The sequence below is a fragment of the Epinephelus fuscoguttatus genome, linkage group LG24 (assembly GCF_011397635.1).
Source record: "Epinephelus fuscoguttatus linkage group LG24, E.fuscoguttatus.final_Chr_v1".
NCBI lineage: Eukaryota > Metazoa > Chordata > Actinopteri > Perciformes > Serranidae > Epinephelus > Epinephelus fuscoguttatus.
In genome coordinates, this window is record NC_064775.1 from 1,894,215 (window position 1) to 1,920,423 (window position 26,209).

The 26,209-nt window shown below is 40.2% G+C and overlaps 1 protein-coding gene across 1 annotated transcript; it reads left to right on the plus strand.

The window, feature by feature from the left end:
• The first annotated feature begins 2,102 nt into the window (after window positions 1-2,102).
• LOC125884844 (inhibin beta B chain-like) lies at window positions 2,103-17,677 on the plus strand. Its single transcript, XM_049570096.1, has 2 exons — window positions 2,103-5,428; window positions 15,223-17,677. The coding sequence occupies exons 1-2, from the start codon at window positions 5,032-5,034 to the stop codon at window positions 15,996-15,998; spliced, it is 1,173 nt and encodes a 390-aa protein (XP_049426053.1). The 5' UTR covers window positions 2,103-5,031; the 3' UTR covers window positions 15,999-17,677.
• The last annotated feature ends 8,532 nt before the right edge of the window (window positions 17,678-26,209 follow it).

Sequence of the window (26,209 nt, forward strand, 5' to 3'; positions counted from 1 at the left end):
GACTGTTCTTTATTTGTCAGATGATGAGGGGTGGCTGGGGCAAGACTTAAAAATATTTAGGGACTGTTCTTTATCGGTTAGAGCATGAGGAGTGGCTGGGGTGTGCCTTCGTTTTTTGTGTGTGTGGGGGGGGATTTGCTTTCATTTAGGGACTGTTCTTTACTTATTAGAAGCAGGTGGCTGTGGTGGGACTTTTTTTTGCTTTTATTAAGGGACTGTTCTTTTTCAGATGAGGGGTGACTTCGTTTTTTGTTTTTTTGGGGGGGGGGATTTGCTTTCATTTAGGGACTGTTCTTTACTTATTAGAAGCAGGTGGCTGTGGTGGGACTTTTTTTTGCTTTTATTAAGGGACTGTTCTTTTTCAGATGAGGGGTGACTTCGTTTTTTGTTTTTTTGGGGGGGGGGGTTGCTTTCATTTAGGGACTGTTCTTTACTTATTAGAAGCAGGTGGCTGTGGTGGGACTTTTTTTTGCTTTTATTAAGGGACTGTTCTTTTTCAGATGAGGGGTGACTTCGTTTTTTGTTTTTTTGGGGGGGGGGTTGCTTTCATTTAGGGACTGTTCTTTACTTATTAGAAGCAGGTGGCTGCGGTGGGACTTTTTTGCTTTTATTAAGGGATTGTTCTTTAATGATCATAGGACAGGGTGTGGCTGGGGCAAGACTTAAAAATTTTTAGGGACTGTTCTTTATCAATTACAGCATGAGGGGTGGCTGGGGTGTGACTTCGTTTTTTTGTTGTGTTTTTTTTTTGCTTTCATTTAGGGACTGTTCTTTAATGATCATAGGACAGGGGTTGGCTAAGGCATGACTTAAAAAATGTTTTTTAGGGACTGTTCTCTATCAGTTAGAGCATAAGGGGGTGGCTGGGGTGTGACTTCGTTTTTTTGTTGTGTTTTTTTTTTTGCTTTCATTTAGGGACTGTTCTTTAATGATCATAGGACGGGGGTAGCTGAGGCTTGACTTAAAAAAAATTAGGGACTGTTCTCTATCAGTTGGAGCATGAGGGGCTGAGATGTGACTTCGTTTTTTTGTTGGTTTTTTGCTTTCATTTAGGGACTGTTCTTTACTTATTAGAAGCAGGTGGCTGTGGTGGGACTTTTTTTGCTTTTATTAAGGGACTGTTCTTTTTCAGATGAGGGGTGACTTCGTTTTTTGTTTTTTGGGGGGGGGGGTTGCTTTCATTTAGAGACTGTTCTTTATCAATTAGAGCATGAGGGGTGGCTGGGGTGTGACTTCGTTTTTTTGTTGTGTTTTTTTTTTTGCTTTCATTTAGGGACTGTTCTTTAATGATCATAGGACGGGTTGGTTGAGGCTTGACTTAATAAAAAATTTAGGGACTGTTCTTTATCAGTTAGAGCATGGGGTGATTGGGGTGTGACTTCGTTTTTTGTTGTTTTTTGTTTTTTGTTTTGCTTTTATTTAGGGACTGTTCTTTATTTGTCAGATGATGAGGTAGATTGGGTGAAACTTTTCTTGCTTCTTTTAAGCAGGTGGCTGCGGTGGGACATTTTTTTCTTTCATTTAGGGACTGTTCTTTAATGATCATAGGACGGGGGTGGCTGAGGCTTGACTTAAAAAAATTAGGGACTGTTCTCTATCAGTTGGAGCATGAGGGGCTGAGGTGTGACATCGTTTTTTGTTGGTTTTTTTGTTGGTTTTTTTGCTTTTATCAAGGGACTGTTCTTTAATGATCATAGGACGGGGGTGGCTGAAGCATGACTTAAAAAATGTTTTTAAGGGACTGTTCTTTATTGGTTAGAGCATGAGGGGATAGCTGCAGTGTGACTTGAACGAATTAGAGTGAGCCTCCCCTGAGCCAAAAGAAAAAACAAAGTCCCTCCCCGGTGCTTTAAAACAAGTAATGAACACTCCCTTAGGATATTTAATTATCTGTAATTCTTGGTTCATTAAAAATACAGCACATTTCAGCAACAAACTGCTCTGATAAAACATCAAGTCGTAAAGAAACATTAAATAAGAAACATTAAATAAGAACATTTAAAAACAACTAAAATGCCATTAAAGAGAAAACAAGGTAAAATATACTAAAATAATATTTTATTATATCATACAAACTAATATATTTATCTTGTTACATAAACTTTAGAAGTTAAAATAAACCAAGACAGGTATAAAACACAAGAATAGAAAAGTAAAAATAAAAATAAAAAATAAAGTGAAGTGCAGAATAAGACATGAATAAATATCTGATTTAAGAGAAACACTTGTAGTTCCTGTGTTTGACACAAAGATGGCGCTGTTTCATTACTTTGAGAGCAGCTCACTGACTCGTCACCTTTAACTGGAGATACTGAAGTCAAACCATCTGAAAGGCTCGAGTTGTCTCCACGCGTCTTCTTCACGTTCATAAGAAGCTGAAATACTTTGATAATTATTAACATTCATCTCCTGCTGTATTCAGACACTTTAATGTCGCTGTCTTATCCACTAAGAGCTGGTTTAAATCCTGGAGGTAAAAGTATGTGGACACTAAGGCATACAGACGAGTGTTTTGGTGTCCATATACTTTTGGCCACATCTTAACATTGACATATCGGACTGAATTAGATTTTAACTGAACACATTTCCATGTAACGTCACCTGATTCAGGCACAAGAACAAAATATAAACTCGTCACCAATGTCCATTCGGAAATTGACCATTTTTAGGGACGCTCAAAAAACTCGTGACACATGCAAGTGGAATGTTTTGGTGTCCACATACTTTTGGCCACATCTTTACCTACAAAATTCAGACAAAACTGGAGCCAAATAACATAACACAAATCAATGTAATGAAAATTAACCTTTTTCAGAACTGTCCACATACTTTTGAATACACATTTGAACATTTAAATGTCGGATTAAATTAGACACTAATTTAACAATTACTCACTTAAATCAGGCACAAAAACAAAATGTTAGAATTTCTCCAAAGTCCCTGCGATCTCAAATGCCACAATATTTTTGTGTCGACTCGCTTCATATGTGCAAATAACTTGTGTGTGAATTGATTAATGAACTGCCGCTACATCCTTGGCATCACACGTTTTCGGGATCTCGAATCGCTCACTGAAGCTCAGATTTTTCAACTCTAACAAATAAGCGTGTGATGCGAAACCACATTACTCTCTTCATTCGTGGCAATTAATTTGCGTCCATCGCGACTTTACATTGAGCGCCATTTATTTTCAGGCTGAAATTCAAGTTTTCTAAAGAGTCGGGCCAAAAACCTACGTGAAACTTCCAGCTGATTTCAAATAAATTAATAATTTTCCACTAATTTTCTTAAAGCACACCAAAAAACTAAGATCTCCAACTGTAGTGTCAACTTATTTGTATGAAAAAGTTTAATTTAACATTCCTCAAAACGAACTACAAAAAGTAAAATCTCTCACGTATTTAAGGAAAAATAAGAAAATGTTTCAATTTTAATTGAGGAGTAAAAATGTTCATAGGTTTTTGCTGAAATTTAAGTTTTTCTGAAGAGGAGGGACAAAAATCTGACACTTTTCGTGAGAAACTTTCAGTTGATGAAAATTGAATATTTTTCACAGATTTTATCAAAACATGTCACAAAACTTAAGTAGTATCAACTTATTTTAACAAAACTATGGGGAAAAAAGATTTTTATTGAGAAATTTGAAATTAATTGTAGATTTTTGCTCAAATTTAAGTTTTTCTGAAAAGGAGTGACAAAAATCTGACGTGTTCCACCTGATTTCAATAAAATGAATAATTTTTTACTCTTTTTTTTTATTTTAAACAAACCACAAAAATTAAGATCTTCCATTATATGTCAAACTATTTCAGGAAAAAATGTAAAAGCATTTTCATTTCAGTTGAGAAATTTAAAAAATTTTCAGTTTTTTTTTTGCTGAAATTTAAGATTTTCTGAGGAGTGACAAAAATCCGACAAGTTCCACCTGATTTCAATTCAATCGAACATTTTTTCAGTGATTATCTTAAGACAAACCATCTTTTACAGATTTTCTCAACTTATTTCAACAAAACAAAGAATTTTTTTTACATTTTTTTTTTTACAAATTGAAGTTCTTCTAAACAGGAGAGACAAATATCGGACACCTCTAAGGAGAAACTTCCACCTGATTTCAATAGAATAAATCATTTTTCACCACCTTTCTTAAAACTTCCACTGTAGTATCAACACATTTCACAATAACTCACTGTAAAACAAATTACAGTAATTTACTGTAAATGTACAGCCAAATATTTTACAGTGCACTATAAGTATTTCCATGTTCTGCTACTTTATGCTTGAATATAATACTATTTATTTTTGGGAGCATTTCATATTCACATTTCAGAGGGAAAGCGTCCTCAGGGTGTATCATTAGCCCCGCCCCCTCCCCTGGTCACGCCCCTCCGGTTTTGACCCCCCTCTGTATATAAAAAAGTTTTCGGTGTGTGGCGGCTCCCGAGTCTCAGACACGCCAGAATGGAAACGCTCCTCGGTGCGCTCACTGGCACACCTCCCTGTCCTCCTCCTCCTCCTCTTCTTCTTCTTCTTGTTGGTTGCGCAGCGGCACTCCGGCAGCTCCTCACCGGGACTCGTAGGAGACACATTTAGAGAGTCAAAGCAGAAGTGAGGATGCGCTGTGTGTGGATGGATTGAGGCTGAAAGATGGATCGTCGGGTCGTGGAGTATGCTGCAGGGAGGTTTCCAGCTGGGCTGATGCTGATTCATCAAACACGGTTTCTTCTTCTGCTGCTGCTGCTGATGCTGCTCGCGTGAAGCTGTTCGGAGGACTCTGCGTCTTGTTGTGGCGACGGGCTGTTGAGGATGACCAAACACGTCCATGTCACGATGTGAGAGGAAGATCTGCTGCACACGCGTCTTCGAGTGGATGGAAACAAAGTGCGCCGAGTGGCATCCAAGTGCGTCAGACCTGAGCGGAGCGCCGTTACGCATGGAGACAGCTCGGGACTGAGCTTCTGCGTCTTCACATTTCTTTTTTATGACTTTGACAAACGAGAGAAAAAGTTATTCTCACTCCTCCTCAAACAGAAAATGAGTAGCTGTCTTTTCCGACTGGCACTCCTCGTGGCTTGCGTCCTCTCCATCCGCTGCACCGCTGCGCCCGGGACCGAGGCGGAGGCGCACACGGCGTCCCGGGATACCTGCGCGTCCTGCGGCGTCGCTCAGCCGGAGGACCCCGAGTCGGGCCGGCTGAACGTGGACTTCCTGGAGGCGGTGAAGAGGCACATCCTGAGCCGGCTGCAGATGCGGGAGAGGCCCAACATCACGCACCCGGTGTCGAAGGCGGCCATGGTGACGGCGCTGCGGAAGCTCCACGCCGGGAAGCTCCGCGAGGACGGGAGGGTGGAGATCCCCAACCTGGACGGACACCCGATGAGCAACGAGGCGCTGGAGGAGAGCTCGGAGATCATCAGCTTTGCGGAGAAAGGTGCGTGATGGAGGCACATGTTCATGTTCAGGCGCAGATTCAAAGAGTTTTTAACAAGAAACTTCACTTGATTTCAAATATATTTAACATTTTCCGCTGATTTTCATAAATCAAACAACAAACAGTGAAGTCCCCCACTGTGACGTAAACTTATTTCAGGACAAATGAAAAGACGTTTAGATTTAAAGTGAGAATTTTGAAAATTCTTGCAGATTTTTGCAGAAACTCAGGTTTTTCTAAAAAAAAAAGTGACAAGCAACCTCCACCTGATTCAAACTATATGTGACATTTTTCACCTTTTTTCTTAAAATGAACCACAAAAGTAAGACCTACCTCTGTAGTGTCAAATTATTTCAGGAAAAATGAAAAGACATTTAGATTTTTATGAGAAATTTGAAAAGTTTTCGTATATTTTTCTTGAGACGAGTGACCAAGTGACACTTCTTGCGAGAAAGTTCCACCCAATTAATTTAACATTCCTCAAAACAAACCACAAAAACTTAAATCTGTCATGTATTTCAGGAGAAATACGAAAACATTTTGATTTTTATGCAGAAATTTGAAAATTCTCACAGATTTTTGCTGAAATTCAAGTTTTTGTGACGAGGACTGACAGAAGTCTGACACTTCGAACAAGATAGTTCCACCTGATTCAATTAAATTTAACATTTTTCAGTAACTTTCTTAAACAGAACCACAAAAAGTAAGATCTCTCACTGTAATGTCAACGTATTTCATGAAAAATAAGAAAACGATTCGATTTTTATTGAGAAATGTGAAAATTCTCGTAGTTTTTCAGAAGAGGAGTGACCAAAATCTGACGCTTCTATTGTGAAACATTTCTCAAACCAAAGCACAAAAAGAGAGAAGAGATCTCCCACTGCAGTGTATTTCAGGGAAAAAAATGTTTAGTGTTTTATTTATTTTTTGTGAGAAATTTGAACATTCTTGTTGATTTTTGCTGAAATTTGAGTTTTTCAGAAGAGGAGTGACCAAAATGACACTTCTTAGAAGAAAGTTCCAATTTTAATTTAATATTTCTCAAAACAAACCACAAATATTAAGTAGTGTCAAATCATTTGAACAAAACAGAGAAAACAATTTGATTTTTATTGTGAAATTTGACATTTTTGTAGATTGTTGCTAAAATTTCACGTTTTCTGAAGAGCAGTGACAAAATTTTGACACTTCTAATGATAAACTTCCACCTGATTTTTAATCTGTAAATATTTGTCACAAATTTTGTCAAAACCAGCCACAAACATTTAGTAGCGTCAAATCATTTCAACAAAACAGAGGAAAAATATGAATTTTTATTGTGAAATTAGAAAATTCTCATAGAATTTTGCTCAAATTTGTTTTTCCAACCACGGAGTCATTCTAAAGTCACTGAATGTTGGTGCTTTGTCAGTGACTTCAACGTCAGACACCAGCGAAAAATGGTATCCTTTCATATTGGCAGGATACACGGCCAGTCGCCATTATTGTTTTACGATGCCCGGCGGCGTTCGGAGGAAAGACAGCCGGACTACAAAAGTTAAGGTGGCGGAAGTCCGAATAGGGCGGGTGGGATGGGTGGTGGATGGCTCCAACTTTCACCAGGGATGCCGGTGTTCACTTCCTGTAAGACTCTAAAACCAAACCCTTCTTTTTTCCTAAACCCAATCGCGTGCGTTAAATCTGCAGTGTTGTACCGATGTAGTGCTTTTATTCTGAAAGAGACTGTATGCAAACTGTGCATTTCCTGTGAAAACAGAAGTGTATTTTGAAAACAGACAATGCATGTAAAAGGCTGAAGTTGACACTACAACAGCCAACACACCCAGGGTACCTTGGACGTCATATGTGGACGTGGAAAGTCCATGACCAAACGTGGACATGTGACGAGGTCGCAATGTGTTCTGAGGAACTCTGACACTGCTGAAGTTAAACTTCCACCTGATTTATTACCAGAACAAGCCAGAAAATTTAAGTAGTTGCGACTTATTTCACCAAAATAAGAAAAGATTTGAATTTCTAGGGTGAAATTTGAAATTCTCGCAAAGACAAAACATCAAATTTGACCCCACAAAAGACAAATATGGTCTTATGTGTCACACACACGGTGCCCTGCCTGGAGAAGTGGCCTGGATTTATGAATGAAGAGCTTAACTCTAACACGACTCTGGGGCGTCGAGTCTGACGAGGCTTTATGAGACTCTGCGGACTCATAAAAAGGAGGCAGGACACTTGGTGTACTTGTGAAATCTAATATCTGAGATGATACTTGATGCATGTAGCTGATGAATCAGGTGCTGCTGCAGCCGCCTCTGCTCCGTGTGTGTGTGTGTGTGTGTGTGTGTGTGTGTGTGTGTGTGTGTTCAAAGTGTCTTTATATATCGACTGAACAAGAACCAACCCAGAGACCGTCCTGATGTTGAACAGATGTTGATACAGGGGCCTGAAAACCCGCCAAAATAAAAGCAGAGGCTGTGCGTACAGCTGCCTGGTTTGGTGAAGATATCAATCCCCAAAGCTCTAATAAGACTCTTGTACACTCGTGAACATGCCAGCTATAAAAACACATCCTGCTCTGTCATCACGAGCTGAACGTTCGCAGTGTAGACGCATCAAAGTCAGACGAACCGTGGCCGCAGAAACTCGTCATTTAGTCTGGTTAAATAAGATGTTTGGTGTTGTTCTGAAGCCGCTGTTGGGAAGCTTTACATGAGACAGGGCGTAACCGTCCAGAAGAGTCAGTCAGAGAATCGCAAACACAGACAGAGGATGGTTTCGTCTAGATCAGGGGTGTCGAGCATACAGCCTGGGGGCCAGACCTGGCCTTCCAAAGGGTCCAATCCGGCCCAGTCGATGACCTTGCACACCTTATAGTGATGCACTTGTGAAGACACTTGTCAGGTTCCAGGAGCGGGTTAAACACCTACGATCAAATGTGGCCCGTGAACCAAAATGAGCGTGACACCCCTGATCTAGACGATCAAAGAATTGTGAGCACTTTGACTGTAGTTCGGTGGATGCAGAGCTGAGAGAGCTGGTCAGATTTTGGAGTCTTTGATTGTACTTTTTAAGCATGCTGCATTCAAATGCTGGAGAGGAGAGTTGGACATGAGGGACTCCTGGCTCCCACCCCAGTGTTGTGTTCACTTTCCTAGAAAACCCCCCGAGCACACACAAACATAAACTCGGGCAGCGTTTAGCTCGGTGTCGGCGGAGGTTTGCTCCCCACTGAGAGCCTTTTAGTTTCAGATGTTTCTCTCTGTGGCCGCCGTGTCGCAGACCTTCCACCTCGCCGCGCCGCGCTTGCCAGTTGGCCGCGTTACCGGCACTGAGCGGCTGTCAGCGGGGACGTGGCACGGCGACAAGGCTCAGAGGAACAATTTACTCAGGGGCGGCTGAAAGGGAGCTGAAAATGATCAACGACGCCACCTGCTTCGCCCACGTGCGTCCGTCCGCTCGCCTCCCGAGAAGCAAAACATCTGCTTTCCACATCAACGCGTCGCAGTTTGAGGCCGTCGCTGCGAACATGTGTTGGTTATGTCATGTGTCTGAGCGTTTGTTTCTCTGTCATGTCTTCATGTGTGTCTGCGTTGGCGTATACATGCATCTACATCCAGGATACTTTGCGTGTGTGTGTGTGTGTGACATGGCAGGGTTGTGTTGAATCAGTCCCCTCAGTATAAGGTCAGAGCTTTTGTGTCGGCCGTCGTGCAGCCTGAATGCAGATTGACGGGCTGAACCCTGCAGCCTGGCACCCCATTAGAATTCACAGTGTGTGTGTGTGTGTGTGTGTGTGTGTACAGCCTCTATATGAAAACACAGTGTGACTGGAGTGTTTGTGAGTTTACAGCATCACACTGTGTCGTCCAGATTCCCACTTTTCCTGAACGCAGCGTGTGCAAATCACCACCTTTAAAAAAACAATCTCCCTTCAAGGTCAGTTTAGCAGCTTGTGGAGCTTTCGATCACATCATATGATCTTCATCGGCAGATAGAGTTTGACGTAGAGGTGTAGAACTTCAAAGTCCCTTTTCCCAGAGCGCATTAATCCTTTGAAACTCGAGCAAACTGGCCGGATATCTCTCAGAAACATGGGACAAGGGCAACGAGCAACTGAACAAGAAATCAGCTAAAAATTAAAGTGCTAAAAAAGTCTAATTTTCCAGTGTATCCACAAACAATCGTTTGTATGATATCCTATAAAATTATCCTATAAAAGTTACGTAATCTGGAGGTTAGGTTCAAGAGAGGAAACATGGTGATGACTTACCATAAAATGTATCAGACAATTCCGAAAAGTCGAATAGACGGCTTTTCTTCAGTGTCTGATGCGGAGGCCACCACCCAAGCGCCAGTATTCAACACCTTCGGAATGAGACCAGGCTGGGTCGGATAAACAAATTTAAGAAAAATTCTGCGAGAATTTCCAAATTTCATAGTTAAAAATGAGTCGACAATACTTAAATATGTGGCTAGCTTTGACATTTTTTTTTGAAAAATATTAAGTTTAATTGGAATCAGGTGGAACATTCTCGTCAGAAGAGTCAGATTTTTGTCACTCCTCTCCCGAAAAACTTTAATGTCAGCAAAAATCTACAAGAATTTTCAAATTTCTTAATAAAATTTTTTACTTTTTCTTATTTTTCCTGAAACACATTGACACCACACTGTAAGAGCTTCCCTATTGTGATTAGTTTTGAGGAATGTTAATCAGGTGGAAGTTTCTTGTTAGAAGTGTTAGAATTTTTGTCACTCTTAAAAAAAACTTAAATTTCAGCAAAAATTGATGAGAATTTTCAAATTTCTCAATGAAAATCTAAATGTTTTCTTAGTTTTGTTAAAATAAATTTGACACAACATACTTTTGTGGCGTTTTTCAAGAAAAATAGTGAAAAATGTTAAATTTGATTGAGATCAGGTGGAACTTTGTGTACACCTTTTAAGTACAACTCAAATTTCAGCAAAAATCTATGAGAATTTTCAAATTTCACAACACAATACTTTGACAATACTTAAATATGTGGCTAATTTTGACCATTTTTTTGAAAAATATTACATTTAATTGGAATCAGGTGGAGCGTTCTCCTCAGAAGAGTCAGATTTTTGTCACTCCTCTTCAGAAACACTTCAATTTCAGCAAAAATCTATGGAAATTTTCAAATTTCTCAACATCAATCACAATGTTTTCTCAGTTTTGTTAAAACAAGACACTACTAACTTTTTGTGGTTTGTTTTGAGGCACTTAGCGAAAAATACTGAATTGAATTTAAATCAAGTGGAAGTTTCATGTTAAAATCTACGAGAACTTTCAAATCACGCTCATTTAATTCATGCAGTCTTTTTCAAAGTAAACTTTCAACATTGGTAAAATGCTTCGTTTTTACGTTTATTTCCATAAGTTTTGGTAACAAAAGTGTGTGGACACATTTAGAAAAAAATCACTGAAGACATTTGTTATGTGACGTACGTCCCTAGCTGCACATACCAGCACACTACGTTGGACTTCTCAGCATGGATTCTGCAGCATTTGGTGCATCCTCTGATGCTGCTGTTTAGAGTGTTTAGATATACATTCAAGTCTGTGATTTTGCCTTTGTTAGCAAACTTAGAAAGAGGATGTGGGACTCCTGGCTTCCACCCCAGTGTTGTGTTCACTTTCCTGGAAAACCCACAAGCGCATACAAACATAAACTCGGGCAGCTTTTAGCTCGGTGTCAACGGAGGTTTGCTCCCCACTGAGAGCCTTTTAGTGTCAGATGTTTGTCTAGGTAAAAAAAAAATCTTTAAACCTTTGGTTAGATTTTGGCATAAAACCCACTTGGTTATGGTCAGGAAAACAAAATGTTTTGGCATAGAAGACGCAGTTTGGGGGCACAATCCCTGCAGGAAGCACAGCACTGACTCACCAAATCACAGCTGGTTTTGAACAGTGGTCTCTCCTAAATTATAAACTACGTCACTTTAGAAACGTCGCTATGTTACGTATGAAATGGAAAAATGTAACATATCTGTGGTTTGCTGAAACGTACAGTGCCAACATTTTCTTCTGGTGACTCAGCTGCTCACATCAGTACTTTTTATATCGTCCAAGATCTCTAATTTACCTCGTCTGTTTGCAGAGTTTATTCAAAAACTTTGTGTAAAAATTGTGCTTGGTATTAATTTACGAGTCAGACTTCTCCCAACCAGTGTTGATTTTGACAGCTTGAGATTTTAGTCATTTTTATCCTTCGTTGTTTTAGTTGACGAAAATGTGAAGTCCAGCAGCTGATGGCTGCTTGCTCCGCTGCCTAACAAGCGGAGCTAGCTGCTAACAGCCACCGCCGCAACTAACAAACTCTACGAATCCATCCCGGCTGTTCTCGGCTTTCAATGTCTGACAGTCCACCACTGACATTTTCACTACGTCTTGTCTTGTCAATGAAAATGAAACGTAGATTTCATCTTAGTTTTTATCATCAAGATCTATTTTTAGTTCGTCATCGTCTCATTTTCATCATGCAAAAAGAGGTTGCTGCCGAAAAATTTTCCTCGTAGTTTTCATCAATGAAATTAACACTGCACCCAACAACGGCGCCAGATATTTATAAAATAATCTCTTCATTTTTAATTTGTTATATTTAATTCATTTATTGGCATCCATGTCTGTATACGCTTTACACCTCCTAAAATCATTCACCGTCTTTGAAAGACCAGAGGGAAGTCTCAACAGCCACATTTGAAACCAGCGGTTTAACCATTTGAACGCCAACAACACGGTGCACGTGACTTCCTCCTGCATGGAAACCACAGGAGAGTCAGCGTTTCTGTCGCCGCAGATTTCCAGTGAAGATTCAAGCAGAAAATGTGACGTCACATCAGCATGTGAGAGCTTTAAAATGAGCTGGTTATCAAAACTCATGTCGGCAAAAGCGTATTTTAGCCTAAATTTAGCTTTTATGAGGACATTAGAAATTGTTCTTTGGGAAGCCGTGGTAGAAGTTTCACAATCTTTGCTGCAGCACGGTGCGGTTTATTTATCTGTCTGTCATTTGTCACCAGAAAGGCGGAATTCATACTTCTGTGTTGAATTGAGACATTGCTTTCATCGCCATAGTTCAGACTAAGTCAGGTTTTAGCCTTTTGATCGAGTACGTGGTGACTGACCTGCAAGATCTGCACTTGCAGCTCAGCTTAACCTTTGTTTTCGCTCTGCAGGCACTTATCGTCTTGATTTTCATCTCGCCGCGGCGCTCTAATCTGCAGCAGTGTGTGATCTAACATCCCGAGCTGCTGAGTAATGACTCGGAGATTACTTCGTCTCGTGATGGATGAGGTAATGCATGTGGGGGCTCGCTTTGATGGTCACCAGCAGCTCCCTCTGAGCAACACTTTGGTACATTTCTGTTGTGTAACGCAGCACAGCGCTCTGGTTGCTCCGAGTTCAGGAGGAATGATTCTTATCTTCCTCACCTGACAGCTGTCCATCGGCTCGTGTCCTCCTCCCATCTCCGGTGCTCCACGGTCTGGACGTTTGAGCCCCGTAATGGCAGCTGAGAGCTCTGTAAGCATCTCAAGATAAAGTACCCAAAATGTAAAACACAGCAGATTGAGGAGCTTCTCATCTCGAGTGTGCCGGGTTTCATCAGGCCATCAATTACCCAGGAGCACTCTGGGATATTTACATGTCTCCGCACGAGATCAAAACTCTGTCCCTCCTTAATGGGAGCACTGGCCTACACAAAGACACACAGTGAAAGCTCAGTAAATGGAGAGATGGATTACTAATCCGCGCAGAGCAACTCAAATACAAACGTTTTTAGTTTGACGCACTTTTGGTTTTCATCAGTTGTGGGAAAGTTGGAACAGGAAGTGACTTTATTAGAAGATGATGACTGAAAGTCAGGTTTTTATGCCTCCGTGCTGGTGATAGTCGTGTTTTGAGGTTGTCCATCCGTAGGTCCCATCCTTGTGAACGTGACATCTCAAGAACATTGAGGGAATTCCCTAGAATTTGGCACAAACACCCACCTAGACTCAACAATTAACTAATAAGATTTTGGAAGTCATGGGTCAGCGATCGAGGTAACTTTAACCTGGTCTGTCTCATTCTCATGAACAAGATATATTATGAGCACTCTGAGGGAATTTCCTCAAGTTTGGCACAAGCGTCCACTTGGTCTCAGAGATAAACTGATGAGCCTTTGGTTGCCAAGAGTCAAAAGTGAAAGGTAACCGTGATTTTGCTTACATTTTATTCTTGTGAATGAGACATCTCAAGACCACTTTGAGGGAATTATTTCAAATTTGGCACAAACGCCCACTTGGACTTAACTATCAACTAATTACATTTTGGTGGCCATAGGTCAAAGGTCACTAGGGCGCTGCAACTAGAGTCAAGGATGAACTTTATAGATTTTGATGGTCAAAGGTCAAGATCACTGTGACCTGATTTGTGTCATCCTTGTAAACCCAATGTCACATGAAAACCACAAAAGTTTATTCAAATTTGGCACAAATGTTCACTTGGACTCATCGATGAACTGATTAGAGTTTTGTGGTTAAAGGTCAAAAGCCACTGTGACCTGGTTTGTCTCATCGTTGTTGACACAATATGATATGAACACATTGAGAGAATTCCTTTAAATTTGGCACAAACGTCCACTTGGATTCAGTGATGAACTGAATAGATTTTGTTGGTCAAAGATCACTGAACACTTAACACTTGAACACAATATCTCAAGAAGGCCATGAGGGAATTAACTCATATTTAGCACAAACGTCCACTTGGACTCATCAATGAACTGATTAGGATTTGGTGGTCGAAGGTCACTGTGACCTCACAAAACATGTGGTTGTCCATAACTCAAGAATTCTTTTGCAAATTATGACAAACACAAATGTCTAACAGGATATCGACATTTTATTTCCAAAAGGTCAAAGGTCAGCTGCACTGTGACATCATCATGTTCTGCACAGGACACTTTTCTGTCCGTTACTCAGCATCATATCTCAGGAACAGATGGTGATTCTTGTTGTTTCTGAAGGGTTTGAATCAAATTTTAAAAAAAGCCTCTGACCATTTGCAGTCTGCTCTCAGGCCTCATTGTGAGGACAGTTAGAATCCATAAGATCTCATTTTCAGGCAGCATTCAACGCAGAGCCTTTGAACCTTTGTGTGCCGCTCTCTTAAGCTCCCCCACCCCCATCCCCCACCTTCCTCCTCCTCCTCCTCCTCATATTTGGGCCAACTCGAAGGCCAAGTGGCCTGGCGCCCAACGCCTTCTTGTCACAGTCCGCAGGATCTGTGCTGCCACCCTGAACTGAGGGGAGGCTGGGGCCTGTTGTCTCACTTTAAGCTGTTCCCAAGTTCACCAAATCGCCCGTCCAGTGCTCCGTCTGTCTGTCTGTCTGTCCCCAAAGACATTTAGATGTCCCACGTGATAAAGAGCTGACACAACTGTCCACTTTGACTTAATGTCCTGAGACCCCAGCTATGTTTGGTATGCATTTTCAAAAAACTAAGTGATAATGAAGTCCCAATGTCCTCAAACGAGTGCTTCTTGGTTCTGCAAAGTTTCAACCATAAAATGTGTTCAGGTTTCGTATCTTGTCCACTCTTGTCAGAGTCAGCTGCAGATGGACTTGGCGGAGATGGCTGCCATCTTGTTTTTATTAGTGTATTTTGGTTTTGCCACCACTAAACAACACATAACAGGTCTGAGTTAAGCAGAAGTTAGTTACCTGGTTGTTGTTCGAAGTCTCTCTGGTGTTACTTTATTATTGATGAATCCCTCTGATGTGTTCTCCTTCCTCAGATGACATGGTGACGTCCAAGTCCAGCCTGTTCTTCATGATCTCCAGCGAGGGGAACCAGAACCTGTACGTGACACAGGCCACCCTCTGGCTCTACTTCAAGCTGCTGCCGTCCCCTCTGGAGGTGCGCCCGAGGCGGAAGGTGACGGTGAAGGTGTACTACCAGGAGCCCGGCCTCGGCAGCAAGTGGAACCTGGTGGAGAAACGGGTGGAGCTGAAGCGCAGCAGCTGGCACACCTTTGTGCTCACCGACGCCGTGCGGTTGGTGTTTGAGAAGGGCGACCGGCGCCAGAACCTGGACGTGCGCTGCGAGGGCTGCGAGGCAGAAGGTGTCGTGCCCATCCTGCTGAACCACAACGACGAGTCCCACCGGCCCTTCCTGGTGGTGCAGGCGCGGCAGTCTGACAGCAAACACCGGATCCGCAAGAGGGGGCTGGAGTGCGACGGCAGCAGCAGCCTGTGCTGCCGCCAGCAGTTCTACATAGACTTCCGGCTCATCGGCTGGAACGACTGGATCATTGCGCCGTCGGGATACTTTGGGAACTACTGCGAGGGGAACTGTCCCGCCTACATGGCGGGCGTCCCCGGCTCGGCCTCGTCCTTCCACACGGCGGTGGTGAACCAGTACCGCATGCGGGGGATGAGCCCGGGCTCCATGAACTCCTGCTGCATTCCCACCAAGCTTAGCACCATGTCGATGCTTTACTTTGATGACGAGTACAACATCGTCAAGCGGGACGTTCCCAACATGATCGTGGAGGAGTGTGGCTGTGCTTGAGTATGTTTTATTCCTGTTTATTTAAGGTGGAACTGAAGATTCACAATATTACAACAACAACAAAAAAATGAATATAGAAACAGAATATTTATGGACAACGGAAAAAACATGCGCACACACAACCTCATCCACACATATCTACACCCCTCATGTATGCCTGCACAAAAACTTGTACATATATTTATGTTTGTTGATATATTTGGTTATATTCTCTGGTGGAAGACTGATTCGGTCTCCTTCAAAGGGACGTGAAGAGTTCTCTTCCAAATCTTTGGAAAACAATCATTATTAAGTATCTCTAAGATAGCGAGGATCTGGTTCAAGACTTACCTACTAGCCTTTACACAGCAGCATCACGTGATGTCATTTCCTGCCGTGGGTCACGTTGTTAGAGTTTCATTAGAAGTTTTGGAATTAAACTCTTCATGTGTAGAACATAAACCCAACCTTGAGTGTGAAAAAAAGAAAAAACAAAACGTCTCCAGAGGAGCCTCACGAGAGTCACGAACTGGGTTGGGGGGTGATTCAGCTATGCCTCTTTCAGGAGCAGTTTGAGGGGACAAGCACTGAAAATGTTAATACATCCGTCAACGTACAGCACTTCTGGCCAGGAGTCACACAGTTATGCTAAGAGGAACTTTGGTCCACGAGAAAATTGGCTTCAAGCTGAACATTTGGACGCATTCCAGACATGGATGGAAACAGAAAAATATAATCGGTAGAGACTTTTCAACAAGGTTTTCACTGACGCTGTCACCAAACCGTGAAATTGTCCTCTACACTGAAAGGTAGACTTGCCAATGTGAGGTGTCACACCTGAAATTCATAAAAATGTTAACTGTTTGGAGGTCGTGTTCCGATTGTTCTTCACTTTCCATTATCTTCATTGTTGAGGAGGCACTGTCACATGTTTCTGAAAGTTGGAGAGGTATTTCAACTTTTATCAAACAAGGATGAAGGTGAATCTTGGAAACCACTGGCTATGGTTGCAGACGATAACCATTTAGGAGGGCCAGTATTTTGGGCTGATCTGGTGTAGCCAAGACGTACTCTTTAGTGTGAAGGTCATTTCGGCTTATCTCTATCAACAGATATCTATGATACAGGTAATTTTTTAAAAAGCTAAAAAAAAAAGCTAACTTGTTGTCGGACCATAGCCAATGAGTTCTAAGATTGGATTTCGGTTGATATGTTCCACCTTTCAACATGGACACTTAACCTACCATCCAAACCTAAATGATGAGTACTATTCAGACTACAAAACACTTTCGAAACCAAAATCTTGTCCCATCGCCTACATATTCTTCAAGCATACACAGATATCTACTGATAGAGATCAGGGTAACCCTAACTTCTACACTGTTGCTAAGTGTTGTGGGGACGAACGGCTGTTTTGATGAAAACTTCCCTCAAATTACTAATCGGTTGTCTCTCAAAAATAATTTATGCGCTTAAGTTTCCCTAAATTTAACAACTTCCAACTTTAAATTACCCAATTCTTTCCCTTCAAACACTTACTACGTTTACATGCACAAAATATTCAGGTTTTTGCCCTTATTCGGAAGAAGACGATATTCCTACCAAGCTGTTAACGTGGCTAATGAAAATGAATATTACACTAATATTCCTGTTTGCATGCAGCAGGACGCATGCTTATTAACATGACATTTATCACGCCAAAATATACAGTGGAACACTTCTTTTTCAAAATTAAAGCACTACATCGGTTCAACACTGCAAATTGACGAGTTTTTCCCCTCTTCAATAACATACACACGTGGTTGGGTTTAGAAAAAAAAGAACAGGGTTTGACTTTGTAATATTACAGAAAGTCGGTTGGATCCATCCACCTTTGCACCCACCCGCCCTACTCTGACTTCTGCCACCTTAATGTCCGTCATTGTCCCGCTGCGTTTTCCCAGAAATAATAACAGCGACCGGTTGTGTAATGCATCCAAATAATGCCGTTACATCCTGAATAATACCGGCATATCCCACATGACCTAATCGGAAAATGCTTGATTTGGAAAAAGGTCTACTTCAGAAAATCCAAACTGAATATGCTGTTCACATGACCTGCATGAAATTCAGAATATTGTTAGAATAATGGTGGAATATTAATGTGCATGTAAACGGACCCAATGTCTCACAAATTACAAAGCTGAGATCATTCACTGTGAACCACTCAAACTAAACTAAAAAGGAGGGGGCAAATTGTTTGAGAGCACGATTTAGTATCTGAGGGCCTGCCAAAAGTTCCTCCTACTGGAATTTTGAATATTTCAATAGTTAACAACACAAACCACGTCCAGCTGTGCTCAGTCCAGTCCTCCAGTCCAGTCCAATCCCAAGGGGACAACAAGATCTTTGCATGCATGAGGATGGTGGAGTGAATATCAGGAGCGACCTCACATTTTTTTTAACGTTTGGATGTTGCAAGAAAAACCTTCAGATTGGATTCCTTCCTGTTGATGAAATTAAAGAAATCTCATTTCAGTCACTGAAAGTGAAAAGTTGCCATATTGCTCAGTTTAGTGACGGTGCAGCTTCGTACTTCCCGACGCACACTTTGATGATAGCACTTGCAGATTGAAATGCCTTTAATGAGCCCTATGTGGCGCACCATTGCCCACGGTCCTTCTAAAAAGAAATAAGTGCCGCATGAGCTATGCAATGTATAGTATTTACCCATACACCAGACAAGCTGAACTTAAGCTCTTCTGACAAACTATCACCAATACTTGAAATGTAAGTGTGGTGAGCAGGGGGGCAGGTCGGGCTTCGGCCGGGAGGTTGGAGGATTAGAAATGTGTCCTTGGTGGTAGATGGTGAAGTGTACTTCAACACGAAGACTTGACTCGATCCAGCTCCATTTGAAAATGAACACAAGTCCCTTAGAACTTTTGACAACATCGCCAGTATCCCCTCTTCCATTCGACTGGTAGAAAAAAAATCAAGTTTATATACTACTCAATGGTTTTTGCCAAATATATTTTGGAAGAAATGTCACAGCTGTTAAGATTATGTTTTACCAGTCAGTCCACGAGATGCAACTGTCAAAGTATTATGTTGCTAAAAACCATTATCTATCTCTACACTTCTTACGTCCGCTGCACAATACAGTAGATTTTGACACATTTTAGCTGGACTTAATGCATTATCATACAGCAATGGTTCCCAACACAGCAAACACAATTTTGGCTACACAAAATTCTTTCAATGCTAGAATAATTTGTGTTGACTCGCTTTGTGTGAATAACTCATGTCTTACATGTGTAAAATCACGTGTACCCCCAAAAGACAAAAAATTTTGCCAGAGAGGAGGGGCTTCCCGTATATTTTCAGTCAGTCAGAGCTCCTTTTTATTTCTGTTTCTGTAAAAGTAGTGTCATAGAGCTTGGGGTAGCCACAGAATGACACAATCAGCTTCTCCACCACTAATCGGATGCATGAACTTCTGCCGATATATCCGAGGTGTCAAATGTCCCTGGAGGATATGCTGATTGGCTATCTTGACGCAAATTGGTCGCTGAAGTTCACATTTTTCAGCTCTCGCGAATAAGTGTATGATGTGAAGTTGCGCTACTCGCTACATTCGCACTGATTAATGTGTCCATTTTGCCCCCTGGCACCAGGAATTTGTGCCTAATCACATCTTTGCATTGAATCGTCGTGTATTTTCCAGCTAAAATTCAAGTTTTTCTGAAGAGTAGGAAGAAAAATCTGACACTTTTATTGAAAAAGTTCCACCTGATTTCAATTAAATTTGCATCATTTGCATCACTCATGTTGCGTCCATCGCACCGCCTGGCGGGAATTCATTTCTAATTCCGTCTTTACATTGACTCATGCCAATTCTTTATTTGCGCCCGTTGTGAACACAATGTTTTACACAACCTATGAAAAGCGTTAGAAAGTAGACTTTGTTTCAGGGCATCACAAGCCAAAAGAGGTTGGGAACTTATATGAAAGAATAGAAAATGTAAAATATGACATAACCCTAATATAAAAGTTTCATTGTCACTTGCAGCTACCATTTTATTTGGAACAGAGCAGCATGTTTTGAAACAGGCTAGAAATCAACCCAATCATCAGAAAAAAAACTGTTGGCATTGTACGTTTTGCAAACCAAGGATACGGTACATTTGTTATTATGTAGAGAATACGATGAAACTTTTCAACAATGCTGTGGTTAACATGTGGTTAGGATAAGACCAGGCTTTGGCTGAAAGCACCAATCTGGAGGGCACAATCTCTGGCAGGGAACACAGCGCAACACCTTACTGAGGGTTCTTTCACACCTGCCCTGTTTGGTTCAGTTCAATCAAACTCAACTTTATTTGCCCCCTCAGTGCGGTTCCTTTGTGCAGGTGTGAACACACCAAAACAACCGGACCGAGACCTTCTTGAAGAGGTGGTCTCAGTCCGGTTCCAAAGGAACTCTGGTGCGGTTGGTTTGTGGTGAGAAGGTGTTCCGACCTGGATGTGAAGCAACTGCAGTCACATGACACATTGTTTGGGTTAAACATGAGCATGTTACAGTCCTGGAGGATTATTAATGTGCACCTCCTCCTGTACTGCCTTAATATGTACATTCAGCACATCCAATGCATCAAAACATTGTTTTCTAGTTGGAGCCGCGTTTGCCTCGTTTTCAAACTGTATGCTTTGACTAAAATGAACAATGACAGCAATATAGTCCACGATGAGCAGCGCTAAAATCAACCTGCGTAGTTGTCCCTCCATTGTGACATTAGAAAGTGTCACATTTATCTTGCAAGTGTACTCTTCTTCAACGTTTGCTTTACTTCCTGGATTTTTCCCACATGGAAATTCTGACCAATCAGGAGCAGCTTTCTCACACAAGGCATTTGATCTGGTCCTCTTGTAAATGCTGCCGTGAGAACACCAACCAACTCTAGGCAATTATACAACTTTGGAACAACATGAGTCCCTGATTCAGACCAGAGGAGACCACTCTAGGGCTGACAGCAGCCTCAACCACAAGTGGATTTGTTATTTGCTGGTCTGCAGCATGGCAGGCATCTTGCCAAGCTCTAATGTCACTTTAGAAATGTTGATATGAAAAGTAGAAATCAATCATATCCGTCTTTCTTAAGTGCTCTATCGTAGGCAACTGGACTTGCTTGAGCTTCTTTAGGACATTTCACCTCTCATCCAAGAGTCCTCTTTTGGTGGACCGGCGAAACGTCTTCAAGAAACCTTAAGCAAGTCCAGTTGCCTACGATAGAGCACTTAAGATTACCATGACCTGGATGACTGAGAATCTTCAGCGACATATCTGTGGTTAGCAGAAACATACATTTCTTCCAGGTAATAAGCTGCAAAAATCTACTTCATTGTGCAAAGGACAAAGCTGGATGGACGAGTCTTTAAAGGATTCAATCGGTGTTACTGAATAGTGATTCTAAGGAGCAGTTTTCCTTCCCTTACGCGATGATCAATTGAATCCTCTGAAATCTAAAAGGAGGCTAACTGGGGCTAACTTTGACCCAGATGTGATGCATGAACAGTGATTTTGGAGTCTAAATGAATGTGTCCCAGTGGAGTTCCCAGTTCGGCACCGAAACACACTTTGAGACACAGTTTCAGTCACTTTGACATCACTTTGATATTTTCAGGTTAGACCTGTTATTTCACGAGCCCTGCTCTCATTCACAGGCTTCACCACCACCAGGTACACATTTAAGACAAATACCTGCAGGTACTGCTTATTATCTCCTCCCGCCTCCTGTCCGACGCTCGACCCCGACTTCGCCTGCCACTGTAATCCTTCGCTCATTCTTCAAAGCGAATGGTTGTTAGAATATTTGCACTGGGGAGCTGTGTGACTAGTAATAAGAAAAATAAAAATGAATAGAAACTGCCATTGAAAAAAAAGTTATTTTTATAGAAGCAAAATTGAGCTCTGTTCAAATGTATTATACCTAATCATGGAACCAAAGAGGCCAAGAGGTTTAGCTATTGAAAGATGGCAATGCCGTCATGTTTGTGTTGTTGTAAATGACTTTGTGACAGTTTAAAAGAGGCCTAAACACTGTATCAGGGTATAATATCAGTCCATAATCAGCTTAATCTCTTTTCTATTTTGTACCTAGACATGGAATATTTCATATTTTTTCATCAAATTACTTAAATATTCCTAGTTTACTTTCTTCTTTTTGTTAGCTCTCGTTACAGAGTCATTTAGAGTGAAGCACACGCCATCTGATCCCTGTACAGTCGATGTAACATATGAATATGCTTTTGAAATATTTTGTTCTTTGTAATTGTTGAAAAATAAATTTCTTATTACCAATCGTATGGATGTGTTGTTGGGTTGTGAGACTTGAGAGACGGTCCTGGAGTCAAAAACCAGTGGTGGAAAGTAACTAAGTGTGGTTACACTTCATAACCACCATCATTAATAAATAGTAAATTGATAGGTAACTAAAGTTTAGTTATTTTACTGTTAACAATGATATTATAAATATTAATGTTACAAATGATTAGCAATGCCATCATTTATATTATTTTAACAGTTTATTGTTGCACACTAAACATTGTATACTATATTAAATATTTGTTAATGATTACCAAATTATTTGTAACTCTTTAAGAAAATGTTTGTAAGAACATTACACAGAAAGATGCAGCAGATATTTGTAACACTTGGTCACTTGGTTTGTACACCATCTATAAATATTATTTGGACGGCTATTACAAAATTGCAACTGATTATGAATGCACACCCCAGTATTTATGAACCGTTTAACAAGGTGTTATAATCAGTTACAATTTTACAATAGCCATCCAAATAATGCTTCAATAATGTCCAATTAATAACCATTAACTATTCAGTATTTGTTAATGATTATCAAATGACTGGAAAATCCTAAAGAAATACTTTGTACAAACATTACAGAAATACACAGACCAGATATTTACAACACGTTGTTAACGGTAAAATTGTGTAGATTGCCAGTGTAAAGTTGCAATTGATGATTTTAGTGCCTTGTTATATGGCTAATAACCATTAGTAGTGGATCTCTAAACACATATGGGTGTTTATAGATGCACTACACTAAACTTGTCCAAGTGATAGCCATTAACAATGTGGTACAATATCTGGCCCATCTATGTACAGTTTCCTACACATTAATTGGTAATCATTAACACACACTTAATGTAATATAGTAAATGTTAAAACACAATAAACTAGTAAATCAAATTATAGAAATATAGAGCAAATATATAATATATAAGGGGTTTAATGTTGTTATGATGTCCAAGTGATAGCCGTTAACAATGTGGTACAATATCTGGCCCATCTATGCAGGTAAAACTTCCCAAATTAATTAGTAATCATTAACACACTTAATATAGTATATTAAATGTTAAAATGGGAGCTGTTTAATTGAATTACATAAATATATAGCAAACATACAGTGTTGAATATTGTAATCATGTCCAAGTGATAGCCATTAACAATGTGTTACATTATCTGGTCCATCTATCTATAAATAATTTCCTACAAAACAATTGGTAATCATTTATTCACACTTAATATAGTATATTAAATGTTAATATAAAACTATTAAATTAAATTATAGAAATATATAGCAAATATATATCAAGTGTTTAATGTTGTAATAATGTCCAAGTGATAGCCATTAACAATACGTTACAGTTATCTCGTCATCTATCTATGTACAATTTCCTACAAATTAATTGGTAATCATTAACACATACTTAATGTAATATATTAAATGTTATAATGAGAGCCATAATACACTGTTAAATTTAATTACATTAATATATAGTGTTTAATGTCGTAACAATATCCAAGTGATAGCCATTAACATTGTGTTACAATATCTGGTCCATCTATCTACGTTATGTTTTTATAAACAATTTCTTTACAAAACATTTGGTCATCATGAACAAATAATAAACATAGCACATAAAATGTTATAATGTGGGTAACGATAAATAAATAAACAATAAAATAACAAATTATAGCATTTTTAATTAAACGCTGAATTATCATGTCATTATTTGTTTACAACAAAATAAGTTTAACTAACTATCAATTTTCCGTTTATTTATGATGGTAATTTTAAATCATTACCCTGATGAGCACATGAATGCATTAATAATCATTATCCAATAATGATATACATTATTCTGCATAACAAGCACTTTGAAATATGGTATTATATGTAAATTTTGATGGAACATTGTTTTACTTTCACCTTATTAACATTTTACAGGCAGGACTTACTTGTAATCGAGTATTTCTACACTTGTGTGTAATGTCAGAGTACTTCTCCCACCGCTGATATAAAAACTAAAGCTGTAACCACATCAAAAGAAACAGAGGGATCGGGTGTAACGCCAAAGATGCTGACCACAGAGCCAGCTGTTGTTTTTCCTTCTTATCAAAAGATAGTTAACATTCAGTCGACATGATATGTTGTTCAGTAAAAACCTCAAGGAGCAATTACCTCGGGCGGCTGACACGGGTGGTTTCCCTGCCATGCTCACCCACGTGTTGACACCTCTCTTCATTTTGGGAGATGTAGGCCAGAAGCCCATAAAAATTCCCAACTCGTTTTATCAGCAGAGAGGCTGACGTCAGAGGGTTTTCCCAGTGAATCGCCTCGTGTTATATTTGACAGCGGTGGAAGTGGATCTTTCACTCAAGTAACAGCAGAAGGAACTCTCCTCTGCATTTAAAACCTTCTTTAAATTAAATACGAAAGAATTAGCATACAAGTAAAGTAGCAAATGTCAAAGTACACATTAGGCACAATAATGCATCATATATTACTGGAGTATAATTATTGATGTTCATCACCTTAAGGTTGCAGCTGGTAAAAGTGGAGCTTATATTAATGACAGCTGTGTCATTTAATCTATAATAATACATCATATTTTATTTGTTAATAATAGTTTGTACAAATGTAGTGCAGTAATCATACAACTTTTGATAAGCAGCATGAAACACTCAAGCACGTTACAAGTTGCTCAGAATTGTACCAAAGCACAGGACTTTCACCAGGAGGCCCATGTTCCTATCCTGTAAGATTGTAAAGCCAATCCCCGTTATTTTTTCCTAAACCCAACCACATGTGTGTGTGTGTGTTGGCTAAGAATGGTGTTAGCTAACATATTTTTCATGCTATAAAAAATTTGGTTTTGGTCTAAAACATTAAATTCAAAGGTCCAATCTGAACAGTTTTAATGGGAAAACCCACAAACAGTCGCTCAGTCACCTGAAACAAAGGCTGGACCTGAAAAATTGTTTGTCCGACTTACCTTTAAGAATCATAATTTTGTCAACTTTTATCATTTGAGTTTGATTCATTCACTAAAATCCCTCAAAAGAGTGTCCCGACAGCTGGGTTGTGTGTTGTTTTCTAGTTTTGATTTTAAAAATATGTTATTACAACAACTGTTTTGAGATAATTCTCCTGTCAAAAAGATGCTGGAAGTGAATGTCAGTTAAAGAGAATGCAGTAACAGGACTTTGTAAAAAGTTAAAGTTCCATTGTTGTTGCATTAGTTGATTACAGGGTAAGTCCATACATAATTCAGCCTATTAGTCTCTTAATAATGTATTATTTTCTAGATGAATAACGTATATAAATGCAGGAAACAGCTTTTTAAAACCATCAGTCTACATTATTCCTCAGTAGTAACCTGGGGGGTGGCAGTAACGACAGGCCGCTCTCTGTGTGCCCACTCAGGCAAACAAAGGCTCTTAACCGGCCTAATTATACCTAAGCAAAACTCAGCAGGACTTCAGGGGTCAAGTGTTTGACCTCCGGGGTCACACTCTCCATGATTGAGAAGCAATCGACTGCAACCGCCGCAGCGTTAGCAATTAGCATTAAAGGAATGTTCACATGCACGACAGCCAAACAGGAAATTGGACGGAAAGGTAAGACGAGGTTCATAACATCGCTGACATCCATCATGTGTAATTACCAGTGGAAATAATGGAAGTGTCGGCTGAAGTCATGAGAAAAGACGTCGCCCCTTAATCTGACAGGTGATGAGTCTGCTCTGACTGCTGTCGCTCAGGAATGAGACGAGAATGGAGACAAAAACAAAAACACAGAAAAGTGAAATCTGGTGTCATCATCAGGTCGACATTTTATTTTGTCCAGTACTCTGGTTTATGACCAAACACCTGCAGAACTAAA

Excerpts from the sequence above, each read along its gene's own strand:
- LOC125884844 (XM_049570096.1), top strand. The coding sequence starts at position 5,032 with ATGAGTAGCTGTCTTTTCCGACTGGCACTCCTCGTGGCTTGCGTCCTC. Across the intron at positions 5,429-15,222 it reads CATCAGCTTTGCGGAGAAAG|ATGACATGGTGACGTCCAAG; the intron begins GTGCGTGATGGA and ends CTCCTTCCTCAG.